Source organism: Zalophus californianus, chromosome 6 (genome assembly GCF_009762305.2).
Source record: "Zalophus californianus isolate mZalCal1 chromosome 6, mZalCal1.pri.v2, whole genome shotgun sequence".
In the NCBI taxonomy this organism is placed as follows: domain Eukaryota; kingdom Metazoa; phylum Chordata; class Mammalia; order Carnivora; family Otariidae; genus Zalophus; species Zalophus californianus.
In genome coordinates, this window is record NC_045600.1 from 12,663,662 (window position 1) to 12,676,468 (window position 12,807).

The 12,807-nt window shown below is 53.6% G+C and overlaps 1 protein-coding gene across 1 annotated transcript in view; it reads right to left on the reverse strand.

The window, feature by feature from the left end:
- Positions 1-3,754: 3,754 nt before the first annotated feature.
- DGLUCY (D-glutamate cyclase) overlaps positions 3,755-12,807 on the reverse strand; it is a 41,822-nt gene continuing 32,769 nt past the window's right edge. The window contains 3 exon segments of the mRNA XM_027570382.1: positions 3,755-3,798; positions 4,177-5,782; positions 11,499-11,650. Coding sequence (XP_027426183.1) covers positions 5,534-5,782; positions 11,499-11,650 — 401 coding nt within the window. The 3' untranslated portion in view covers positions 3,755-3,798; positions 4,177-5,533.

A 12,807-nucleotide genomic window follows, 5' to 3' on the forward strand; every position in this document is an offset into this window, starting at 1 on the left:
TCTCCAAATGCATCAGTGCCTCCTGGGGACACGACACATGAAGCTGTGTTGTCATCATTATCACTCGGGACCCACCCATTTGTGGGAAGAGGACCTGCCAGGAGGAGGTCGGTCAGGGAGAAGGGAGGTGGGGAGGCTTTTGGGCACCGGGGGTGCATGGTGGGGGACAGTGAAGGGAGTGACAGGAGGAGAGACCCCAGCTCCAGGCATGTCTCACGTTCAGAGGGAGAGTTGAGCGGATTCCCCCAGCCCCGGGACTGATAGAAGACAAACCCCAGGCCTCCCCGGGGCTTCCTGGGGCCATGTCTGTGTCCTTTCAAACAGGCGGTACTGAAAGCTCCGTGTCAGGACAGAGTTCCCAACACACAGAGTCCTCCTAGTTAGTTTTCTGTTTCCATCTGCCCAGAAGCACCGGGCACGGAAGCCGGGGCTTGTGTGTGAGCGCGTGTGTGTGCGTGCGTTAAAATGCCAGGGTCTCCATGAGAGCTCTGTGCCAAGACACTGAGGCTGGGGTTATGTGAGTGCTGGTGGTGTTTCCCGCCCCCCCCCCCCCATACCGTCCCCTGCCACACACCCTGTGGAGTGTCTAGCAGTCTCAGGAGCATGACATGCTCTCCGTGTTCTCAGATACAACAAAGCAAAACAGAGACACCTTCTCTAGCATCTCTCAGCCCAAAGGCCTGGGGTTAAACTCCACAACGGTTTCAATAGCCCCTAGGACAAGGAGAGGAGGGGGCCCCTGGGCTCGTCCCGCCCCTTTGTTCTGCAGCACTGCTCCTTTGCCAGATGTCCCACGTCTCCACCTGGAGAGTGATAGTGGGCCCCAGGGGCCGCAGGTAGCCGAGCGTACTGGCGGCCATCTCTCTGCCATCATCTTCTGTCCCAGAAGGCTTGGTATGGTTCTCATCCCTCCTACAACTTTGTGCCCAACCATGTTGAGCCTCCACGCTGGTGAACACAACCAAGGACCAGAAGAACTTCTTGCTGCTCCGAGGATCTGGCCACCTTTGCAGAAATGCTAGCCCTTCAGATTTCCTGGTCAGTGGGCTGGGGCCAGCTCTGACTTCCCTCAGAGTTCTGGATTCAAGCTCCCCACACCCAAGGGGCTAGGAGGACTCAAGCCTTGAGAGGGACCAGGGATGGGGAGATACAAGCTGGCATCCACAGAACATTTCTGGAATCTGCTAAAAGGAGGGCCAAGGAGAATATCTTCAATCTCTCTTCCCCTCTCCTCCCGTCCTTCTCTAAGAGGCAGATTTATCCTGAATCTCTTACCCTCCAATCAGGGGTACCCAGAGGCAGATACCCCAGGTTGGAAGTGGCTTTGGCTTTGACTGGGTAGCCCTACTGTAGCTCCTTGTGGAGGGCCTCCCATAACCTGGGGGTGCCTCTCTTCCCCTTTCTGAAGGAGGAAGTGACTGGATCTGAAGGTGGCAGAAATGGCCACACTGCCAAGAAGAGTCTACCCAGTCCCAGCCCAGAATCTTACTGGGGCGATGGCACTGGTTGAGGCCTCCATGCCTCCTCACCCCAAATTTCCCCCTATTTTGACCTTAAACATGGGCATTTCCGCTGGGATGGACTGGGATGAGCTGGGGGCGGTTCCTTTTACTATCAAGAGTTGTATTTTTGTATTGTCTTCTCTTTTATGCCAAGTATGTGTGTGTTGGACTGGGCAATGGATTTATATAGCAAACTTGAGTCTGCAAATAAAGCAAAGTAGCCAGCCACAGCTGGAGTGTGCTGCAGTCCTTATGGGGAAGGAGGATCTTTCAACACCAGGGGGATCTAGAGGGCTCTTGAAATACCCAGCAGAGTCAGGATTGGCTTTCTTAGAGAAAGCTCAGAGAAATGAGGGTATTTGCCCTTGGTCACCCAGCAGTGACCAAAAAGGATGGAGCCTTCAAGTGAAGTTGGGTCTTCTCTCCCTCCTCTGGAGATTCATAAAGTATCTTCAACTCTTAGGCACATTGTTGCAAATCCACTCTGGGACTTAATTTGGCCCCCTCCCTTTTGAGGACAGAGTCCAGCCCTGTGATTTGGAGAATTATCACTCTGTCCTTGGACACATGATCCCTTCTACCCTCCAGGGTCTGTTCCCCACAGTGAGGAAAGGCTTGATCAGACCGACCACCCTCCTCACTATCGAAGATTGCCAAAGTAGAAAGACCTGTTGGAGTCATCTCTTGGGGCTCTCCTCACTGCTTGGGCTTTCTTTGGGGAGGCTTACATTTGTTGGCCAGCCCTTTTAGGTTTTAGCATCTTCTCAACAGTGACAGGCTACATGTTTATTGCTCAAGATCAACTGCATAATTTTAAAAACGTAGATTTGGTTTTGGTTACTTAATCCTTCTCTGGGTCAGATTCCTGGAGTCCTGAAGAATTCTGCAAGAATTGATCCTTCTTCCAAACAGATTAAGTGAAGACATCATTGAGGATTAAGACTCCTTTCTCTCCTGAGAGAATGGATGGAGGAAAAGGCCCATCTGGTTTGGACAGAAGATGACAGAGTCATTAGATTCCTTTCTTTTTTTTTTCTTTTTCTTTTTTTTTTTTTTTTAAGATTTTATTTATTTGACGGAGACACAGCAAGAGAGGGAACACAAGCAGGGGGAGTGGGAGAGGGAGAAGCAGGCTCCCCGCTGAGCAGGGAGCCCGATGCGGGGCTCGATCCCAGGACCCTGGGATTGTGACCTGAGCCGAAGGCAGACGCTTAACGACTGAGTCACCCAGGCGCCCCTAGATTCCTTTCTTACTCACCAGTGTTGCTTAGCAAGATGAGGGCTCATCTTCCTGTTTATATACACTGGTCTGTGGGTTGGCCAGACAAGGGTGGGAGAAATTGCCAGCACAGAATACATCCCCATCTGCTGCTTTCCTCTGAATGGTATAACCAAGGGAGCCAGAAGGTGGTCTGCTTGGTTCAGTGCTTTTCTGAAAAACCTGCTTCTTGAAGCTGGTGATCCCATAGCCTCCATGCCTGGAACTCATCTAGCAAGACAATGGCTTTTGATGGCAGTTATCCTGAGGTCACAATGGTACCCAATGACCAGGAGAAATGGTAGGATTTCAATTCCATCTGCTTTAATTCAACAACTATCAGGACAGTGCTAGAGTAGACATTAGATCGCAGTGCTGGAATGTACCATAGAGGTCATGATATCCAATTTTTTCTCCATTGAATTATCCCAGCTATATCCCCTCCCCCCCAAACGATGGTCCAGTTTCTGAACAAATACCGCTAATGACACCAATTTGCTACTAACCAGGGTAAGTTATTCCAGGATTGGGGCTGGCCGTCAGCAGGGCCTGCTCAAAGAGGGGCAGGAAATGAATTCAGAGGAATGTCTTGCCCAGATGAGCAATGGGATGGCCTTTGACCAGAGGACAGCGGGGGGGGGGGGGGTTTAAGGAACCCTGACCCCATTAGCTGGCTGGCTTGCCTTTGAGTCCCACCTCCTGCAGGGTCTACAGGGCTTGTGCTCTTCGGTGTGCCCAACATCTCCAGGCTGCCCTTGAACACCCAAAGAGCACCTCAGACCCAGCTTGCCAGGAGCCCTCCTAACATTCCTGGAAATGCCCAGAGATGTTCACCTGCCCCACAAATCCATCCTGCTGGTGGCCCAGCCCATCTCTTCCCCTGGGCCGCCCCGCCATTCCCTATAGGACACTCTTGTCCCGCTGTAACTGGCTTCTCCAGGCCAGAGCCATGCTCACCGTGATACCCCAGACGCGGACACAGCCGAGACGAGGACGAACTTGAGCAAAACTTGACTGAAGACTTGACCAGGAATCCTACTGCAGAATGGAAACACAAGAAAACCGGATCCTGGAGCTCAGAGCTCCAGTGGTCCCTGGGCTGGACCCTGCCAAGGGGTCTACTCCTGGCTCTCTCTTGCACCTTTGACCATTTCTCCCTGCAGAGGGGCCTTTGGGTGCCTCACTCCAGAGTGAGGACCCCCCCACTCTCAGCCTTCTCTGGGCTCCACCCGGGTCTCTTTCCCAAACAACTTCGTCTCCCCATAAACTTCTGGCCACAGTACAGATAACCTATTACACAGTCCTGCCTTAAACTGCTCCACGCCAGAACAGAACTCTGTTATTACTATTGCAAAACCCAAAGCCCATTAGTGTCTTCCCCCAAAATATGAATCAGAGGAGTGATGGCAGCTTTACCGACATGAGGTTTTCTCTCCCCTAGGCATCGAGACTTCAAAAATATCAGGGGGTGCTCTCAGAGGCCCCGCAGGACATGGAGCTCTGCAGTCGCAAGTCAGGGACCAAAACTGTCACTGGAGGATCCCCGGCCCATGAAGCTTGGGGCCGGGAGGGACTCGGTGAGCTGTGAGGAGCTGCAGATGGAGGGAGCGTGGGCTCATCACAATGAGCACATCAGCCCTGAGCCCATGCCAGCCGAAGCACAGACCTGTAGGTGGGGACTTCCGGCCACAATGACAAGGGGAGGTCTGGACGGTCCCCACCCCGGCTGTCTTCTGGCCAGGGGCTTGGCCATGCCAAGGCGTAGTGAATCCCTGATTGCTTACTCTGCACTTCGGCTTTAACTTCTACTGTTGAGCAGACAATTTAGAGTAGCAAGTGCTCCATGCTTTACAACTAATGTCCCTTAAAGAACTGAAGTAGACATGCTTAAGGAAATAAAACAAAGCAGAAGCAGTCCCAGTAAGCATCTGGGGCTGCAGCTGGGAAGCCGGTCTCTTCCATCTGGATGAGTCAGCCATCACTCAGCCGTGAAGTAGCACAGGATACCGTCCTCGTTCGATACAGGGGTGTAATTGGGATCTGGTCAGTGACTCTGCTTCTAATTTTGTTGGGAAATGTGCCACGGAAGATCGTGAAGGAGATGCGGGCGAGCTGACTACTGTTGTCCAGAAGGATCCTGTCCAGAAGCCACCTGGGCCCAACACCATCCAGACCCCCCACCCCCAAGCTCCAGGAGTGTGCCTGCCCTCCTACATGGGGAGGCCAAAGCCTCCGGCTCTGGGCTGGGGCTGAGCATATGGGGAGGGAGTGGGAGAAGTGTCAGGCTCCTAGGGGTGGGGGGTGTCAGGACCTGTGGGAGTGAAGAGGGGGCGGGGCCAGACAGAAGGTGATGGTGATAAATGTAAGGTTTGAAGGCCCACGTAAACAAAACGTTGTTTGAAAAAGAAAGCATTTCAGAGGTATAAATATTTTGGTGCTGGTGGTAAAGTCCCAGAGCTTCGTAAATAGACACTACATATTTGTACATTTTACTATTTCTTAGTTAGCCTGGAGGATTATTCACGGCCCTGGTCGTGCCTGCTCTTCTGTCTGCCTGGCAAGGAATATTTTTGTGGGTGTCCCCATGCGCGGTTGGTCAGACGACTCTCACCGTGTGGGTGCCCCGAAGAAACCAGGAGGAGGAGGGTTGAAATCAAAGCCTCTAAGCACTTAGGAAGAAAAGAAAAAACCCCAAAGAAACGTTCTCCTTGGTCTGTATCATCCGCACGGCCCCGTCCCAGGCAGTGGTCCTGCAGGGTCCCGGGGCCAGTGTTTATGTGCACAGCTGTCGTGGAAAGAAGCCGGGGGCCCTCGGGGAACTCCTCCCGAGGTCCAGGCACGGCCCTCTGGTATGTGGTCCACAAGCACAGTCACACACACACACCGTGGCGACATCCACCAGCTTCCGGATCGTCTGGGCGTGGGTGCCGTGGAAGGGCAGCCTGTCCACCTCCATGCCCACGACGCCCGAGACTCCACTCCGAACTTTGTGCCGCGCCAGGATGCCCAACATCTTTTCTTCCTGGAAAAAAAATGAGGACAGAGACAGAAGGGGTGGAGGGGGAGGGGAAAGAAAGAGATGCACACATTTATAAGCGGAGGAAGGGTGTTTGACTCGGCATGGTCTCTTTCCTAAAAATAAAATTTCGCGTAAACATACAAATGCCACTGGGAGACTCATCATGAAGAATAGGTGGTCTACGTCATGCCCCGCCTGCCCCAAACGCACTCCTCAGAACCAGCAACTTCAGACAGTTTGGGGTGTTTCTTCGGGGAATTATGGTCATGTAACTAAATGTGGTTTTGATGGAAAACTGCATTTAATGCTCGTTCAAAAAACCCGAAAGATTCACTTCTGCGGGCACAGCGTGGGCTACTTCCTGCAACCTGGCCCCTGCTCAGCTCCGGTCATCTGCCAGTGTGGGCCATGTCCCATCTCCTGCTGCAGGTGTCCTCTCCTCCAGTGTGGATGTGGGAGGCTCTGGAGGGAGCAGAGCCCTGCACAAAATGCAGCCTGATCCTGGGCCCAGCAGGCAGGGTTTGGGATCAGACAGCTCTGACGTGGGTCTTTCCTGGCAGGTGTTTTAACCTCTCTGTGCCTCAGTGTCCTCATCTGTATAATGGGGATGTTGATGATACTAATAGTAATAATGTCTCCTGAGTGGGTTTTTGTAAGGATTAAATTAGATAATGCAAATAAAGCACCTAGTGTGGTCCTTGGCACACAGTAGGTGCTCATGAAACGAGGTAAGTTATTATCGGCAGCACTGGGTCCCCTGGCCTCTAGCCCAGGGCTTTTCTCCTTGGACATACTTGCTGATTTTTTTAAAAAGTGATTCGATTCTCTTCCTCTCTTCCCTTCAAAAGTAAGGTCCCAAAGAACTACTTGTCCACTTGCCCATTACGCATCTCTCTCTGGTTGAAAAGTTCTGATCCCCCCTGAGGAAGGTGGGTCTTAGGTGAAGACACAAGGAGAGAGGATGGTGCCCGAGGGTTGGAAGTCCTGCACCTCCTCTTCCTCCTCCTCCACCAGCAGAGGAGGGGGAATGGGTGGAGGAGACCAAGGACTCTACAACAGGAAGGTTAGGATGGGTCTGAGAAGGGCTCTCCCCTTCCTCCCCGGGCACCTGCTCATTCATCCCACCCCCCATCAAAGTTTTCTTGAGCACCTGCTACGTGCCAGGCCCTGAACCAGGGATACAGTGGTGAGTGGGACGCAGTCCCTGCCCTGGGGGGTTCGCGGTCTAGATGAGTGATCAGGCAGGCGTGTGGCGAGCACGGCACAGGGGAGGGGCATCCCCCACCCCATTTATCAGAGTGGCTCAGGGAAGACTTTCTGGAGGAGGGGCAGCTAGGACCACAGGTGACCGAAGAGCCGGAAGGAGCCAAGCCAGGGGCTAGGAGGAGCACTCACTGAAAACTTGCTGGCAAAGGTCACATGGGAACCGCCTCTATTCTCAGCTGGCCCGAGAGCCTGCACCCAAAGGGCATTTCCTGGCATCTCTTTGTCCACCAGCCCCCTTCCCAGAGGCTGCCCAGCCCAGAATGCCATTTCCTGATGTTTGTTTGGGTTTTATTCTTCCATTTCTCTCTCCATTGGGTCATATCCTATCTTTACGGGGGAGTGCTGCTTCTGGGACCTGGGAGTGGGGGTGGGGGAGCGTTTCCTCCCAGCACACTGCCTGCTGGCACCATTCCCATCCTTCTGGGCCCCAGGGAGGACCTTGGGGTGTCAGAGTGCATGGGATCCGTCAGCAGCTTAGGAACGGGCTGGCACTCAGCCTCTAGAAGAGCCACGAGGAAGAGCTGCGCCAACAGGGACTGCCTGCAAATTTCCAGGAATCACTGAACCACCACAGCATCTTCCAAGAGACCCCACCAAGTGGAGGAGGTGACAGAAAGAGAGGAGAACTAAGCTGGAGGCAGAACACCTGGAGGCCATGAACCCAGGCCAGGCGGAGACAGTGTGGCATGACAGGAGGGACAGAGGCCTGAAGTGAGACAGAGGGAACAGGGTTTGGGGCCCAGTGCATTGTGAGCAGGGAAAGAGGCCCAGATGACTTCTGGGCTTGGAGGCTGAGCGTAGAGGGTGGTCACCGGGGCTCACACGGGGAGCCTGGCAGGCTGATATTCATGGGAGGCTGATATTCATCAAGAGTGATGGCGCTCTTCGAAGTGGGACGGGAGAAAGCGGCCTTCTGGGAAGTGAGGACTGTTCTGTGTCATGACCTCGGCACTGGCTGCATGGATGTGTACATATGTAAAAACTCATCTACTGTTTGTGCACGTCTTTATTCTATGTAACTCGGTGTTTAAAAGCTAGAAAGAGAAGTGGAGAGGGATGGGAGTGCTGGGAGAGAACAGGAGCCCAGGAGGAAACCATGTTCCCGCCTCTCTGTGTTATCCGTCCATCCATCCGTCCGTCCATCCTTAGTCCCTCCTATAAGGTGTCGTCAATCAGCTCGTAGCCCCTGACAAGGTCTGAGGAATGCCCTCAGAACTCTTGGGCACAGCAAAAGCCCAGAGCAGGCAGGATGTGCCCTAGATGGTGGCGGCCGCCTTCCCTGGGATCCTCCGCATGGTGCCCACACCTGCTACAGTCAAGGTCAGATCAGACCCCTGAATACGGGAGGCCCCGCTTACAAGCAACTCGCAGAGCAGAGGTGAGGAACATTCCTCACCCCCCTAGCCAATCAAGCTGCACCATCCGCTCAGGCCACAGCTCTGCCCAGCACTTCTCCATGACTCAGGGATGCCTAGGGAGTGACCTACAGAGCCCTAGTATGATGATTCCAGTTCTTTCTCCTGCACGCTGCATTTCTTCATGTGCCTGCACCTTTGCTTTGTGGGTCTTGCTGCCTGGAGGCCGTTCCCACCCTTTCTTACCTGGTTACTTAGAGCCTACTCACCTTCCAAGGCCCAGCCCAGCACCCTCTCCTCCAGGCAGCCTTTCTTGAGCCCTCGGAGTGAGCTAAGGGCCTGTTCTCTGTCCCCACGGCAGCTTGCCCTGCACACTTCCATCCTTCCATCTTCCATGGAAGGGGATCCCGAGCTCCTTCCATCTTCCATCCCTCAAGGGATCCCGAGTTCCCTACTCAGGGGCTGGGTCTGACCCCTCATTGTCTTCCAGAGCAAAGCTGGTCTGGCCCGGAGGAGTGGCTCAACACACATGTGCTTATACTTTTGCTTTGAAAATGTTCCCTTTTATTTTCCTTACAAGGGTGATACATTATTAATGTATTTATGAAGGACTGTGTGGAAACCCGAAAGGAGAATTTTCCATCCCTGGAGGGTAAGTGTTTGGGTTGTATGAATTTGTCTGGCTGGGTTCATTCTTTGGTGTCTGTGTGAATCAGGAATCATGTGTGAGGCAGCCCCCTGAGGCTTTTTTTCCAGTTCAGATCCAGGAAATGCAAAGAAAGCACCCAAGGCCCTCTGGGCCCCACTGGGGCAGACCATTTCCCCTGAAAATGTCACTTCAGCTGCTCTAGTGCCCCCCACCCCACATGGCACCCTGGCATTACCAGGAACCGGGAAACTTCTGAGCCATGGAAAGAGCCCAGAGAATGGAGTCAGAGACCCAGGCTCTGGTCCCAGCGCCACCTCTTAGCTGGGTGTGTTGGGCAAGCCACCTCCCCTGTTGGAATCCCAGCTCCCTCATCTGTAAAGTGGGCACAGCATCAATCCAGAGAGGTGTTGGAGAGAAACGGGGTGGCAGGAGGGAGAAAGAGACAGAGAAACAGAGGGAGAGACAGGGCTCTGGATGCACCTGCTTCTCAGAAGATGCACCTGCTTCTCAAAAGTGAGGGGCTCTGGGCCTCAGCCACTGGCTGCCTGGGGACTCATCACAACCACTCCCCCCATCCAAGCTGCTATGTCCAGGCTCAACGCTCAGGAACGTTCCTGCCCTCAGACTGCATTTCTATCTCCCCAGACCAAGCCTCTAATCCAGGGTCTCCCAGTGTGGTCAGCCAGAACGCGTCAGAGATGCTGCTTGTCCAGGCTACCTCAGGCCAACTGAGTCAGGAAGCCTGGGGTCGGCTTTGCAACTCTGTGGTTCAAGATGCCCCCGAGGTGATTCTGAAGTTGGAGAACTGCTGCCCTAAGAAGGCACTGCGTCCATCCATCTACCCGTGCATTCATTTATTCATTCATTCTACAAGAATTTACCAAGCACCCTGTTTCCCTCTGCCGGTTGCTGGAAAAGCAGACACAAAAGACCCGGTTCCTGGTTTTGCGTTTAGCAGTCTAGACCTCTGGGGGACCAGACTGGGAAAGTGAGGCTGGAAGTTGCAGGAGACTGTTCTGAACTGCTTAGGAGTGGTCGTGGGGTCAGTGGCCCAGCCTGACCTAGCACGGAACCCCTCCCCCAACGTGGACTGGGCCTTTGTCAGAGGCTTCCTCCTCACAGCAGCGTTGGGCAGCTCTGCAGAAGGCAAGCTCTTCCTTTCAGTGAATCGGTGAACCGTAGCCTGCTCTTGTGACCTCTGCCCTTCAGCCAGCTTTTGTCTCTCAGATGGCCGAGGGCGTGGTCTGTCTCCTCCCCCAGGACGCCATTCAGGTGTGAGGCCTCAGGACCCCCAGCGTCCCCCCCTCCAGGCTGCACACCCCAGCTCCCTCCACTGATTCTCAGGCTTTGCAGCCCTGTCAGCCTCCCGCCTGCTCTCAGGTGAAGGGGAAGCTCAGGTGAAGCTGCAGCTCACCGGGGAAGTCACTTCAGGCCTGGGATTTCGACATAAAATCAGGGCTTTGGCGCCAATTTCTCATGATCCAAATTACTCTGGACAATTCCGCCAGAAGGTGCTCCGGGCTCTGGGAGGAGCAGGGGATGAGGAGGTGAGTTTGAGTCTGGAATCAGTGTCAGTGGGTGGGGCCGTGGGAACTGAGGCCCAAAGAGGCGATGGCAGAGTCATTGAGTCCTTCTGTTTTTTTAAAATAATCAGCCTAAAATAATTCACATGCCAAAGAGCCACATTGTGTGGTGGCAAATTCTGCTCCTCTACAGAGGCAGGCTCTGCTTCTGGCTGCTGACAGGCAGCAGTGTGGTGCTGGCCCTCGGTTTATAGCCTGGAACCCTCAGCTTATAGCCTGGAACCCTCGGTTTATAGCCAGGAACCCTCGGTTTATAGCCAGGAACCCTCGGCATATAGCCTGGAACCCTCGGTTTATAGCCAGGAATCCTCGGCTTATAGCCTGGAACCCTCGGTTTATAGCCAGGAACCCTCGGTTTATAGCCTGGAACCCTCGGTTTATAGCCTGGAACCCTTGGCTTATAGCCTGGAACCCTCGGTTTATAGCCAGGAACCCTCGGTTTATAGCCTGGAACCCTCGGTTTATAGCCTGGAACCCTCGTTTATAGCCAGGAACCCTCGGTTTATAGCCAGGAACCCTCGGTTTATAGCCTGGAACCCTCGGTTTATAGCCTGGAACCCTTGGCTTATAGCCTGGAACCCTCGGTTTATAGCCAGGAACCCTCGGTTTATAGCCTGGAACCCTTGGCTTATAGCCTGGAACCCTCGGTTTATAGCCAGGAACCCTCGGTTTATAGCCTGGAACCCTCATTTATAGCCAGGAACCCTCGGTTTATAGCCAGGAACCCTCGGTTTATAGCCTGGAACCCTCAGCTTATAGCCTGGAACCCTTGGTTTATAGCCAGGAACCCTCAGTTTATAGCCAGGAGCCCTTGGCTTATAGCCTGGAACAGGCCTCACACAGGCGTGGCCGGCTAGGTGTGTTACCTTGGCAATGGATGGAAGGGCCTGAGTCCAGTTCTGTTCCCCGGGCACTCTGGAGGGCCCAACTGCCTTCCTTAGGTAACGTTGGTGGACCTCACATGAGTTTAGGATGTACAGTGCACGGGCCAAGGCATAGCCTCCCCCGTTAGAAACACCTAGAACAAAAAAAGATTCTATCATAGAAATGGAAAGGTGATGGCATCCATCACCCTGCCTCTAAGCAGCAGAACTCATCTCAAAGGATGGCCCCAAGGTCAGTGGCACCCATGGCACCGGAGAACTTGTGAGAAACAGATTCTTGGGCCCCAGTGCAGACCTACTTCATCAGAAACTCGGCAGGAAGACAGGGAGCACATAAGCTCTCCAGGTGATGCTGATTCAAGTTAAAGGTTGAGAGTCACTGCTCTAAACCAACTGGGTTACGTACTGTTACCAACTGACTGACCGACCATCAGAGAAGAAGATTTAGGGGCGCCTGGGTGGTTCAGTCATTGAGTGTCTGCCTTTGGCTCAGGTCATGATCCCAGGGTCCTGGGATCGAGCCCTGCACTGGGCTCCCTGCTCAGCGGGAAGCCTGCTTCTCCCTCTCCCACTCCCCCTGCTTGTGTTCCCTCTCTCGCTGTGTCTCTCTGTCAAATAAATAAATAAAATCTAAAAAAAAAAAAAAAGAGAGAGAGAGAGAGAGGGAGAGGAGAAGATTTAGGCTCTACCCCTAGGAAGCCTTTGCAGAGCTTCCAACATTAAGAAACTCTCTGCGTGGCTGACCTGGATCCATCTTGCTACGTGGAAGCCGGTCCTCCGAGGAGCTAGCTGACTGTGCAGCATCGCCTCTTCCTTGCTTGCAGAACGCTCCTAAGTCAGCCAGCCCCAAGGTGCCTATTCCCCAGTTTGGGGACGACCTCACTGGCTTTTGTCTGAAACCTGCCTGAGTTCTCCATTCAACTGAAGAAGGAATGATTAAGGACCTGCTAGACTCTAGGTGTCAGAGCTAAAAAACGAAGAGGAACTCCAACCCAGGGGAGAGAGGGACTGTGCGCACAGCCAACGAGCCGAGAGGGAGGGAGGTGCTCACAGAGGATGATGGGAGCACTCAGGAGGGGCCACTCATCCTGCCTGTTTTGGGAAAAATTCACAGAAAAGGGGTCATTTCATATGGGCTTTGTAGGCTGGGCAGGATTTGCCAGAGGAAGGGTGGAGAGGGGGGGCATTTCAGGTAGGAAAAAAATGGAAACATACAGTGAGTACAAAGGTGTGTGGCACATAAATACAAGGCATATATCAGAATGAGGCAGGTGAGGACCATGCGAGCCAC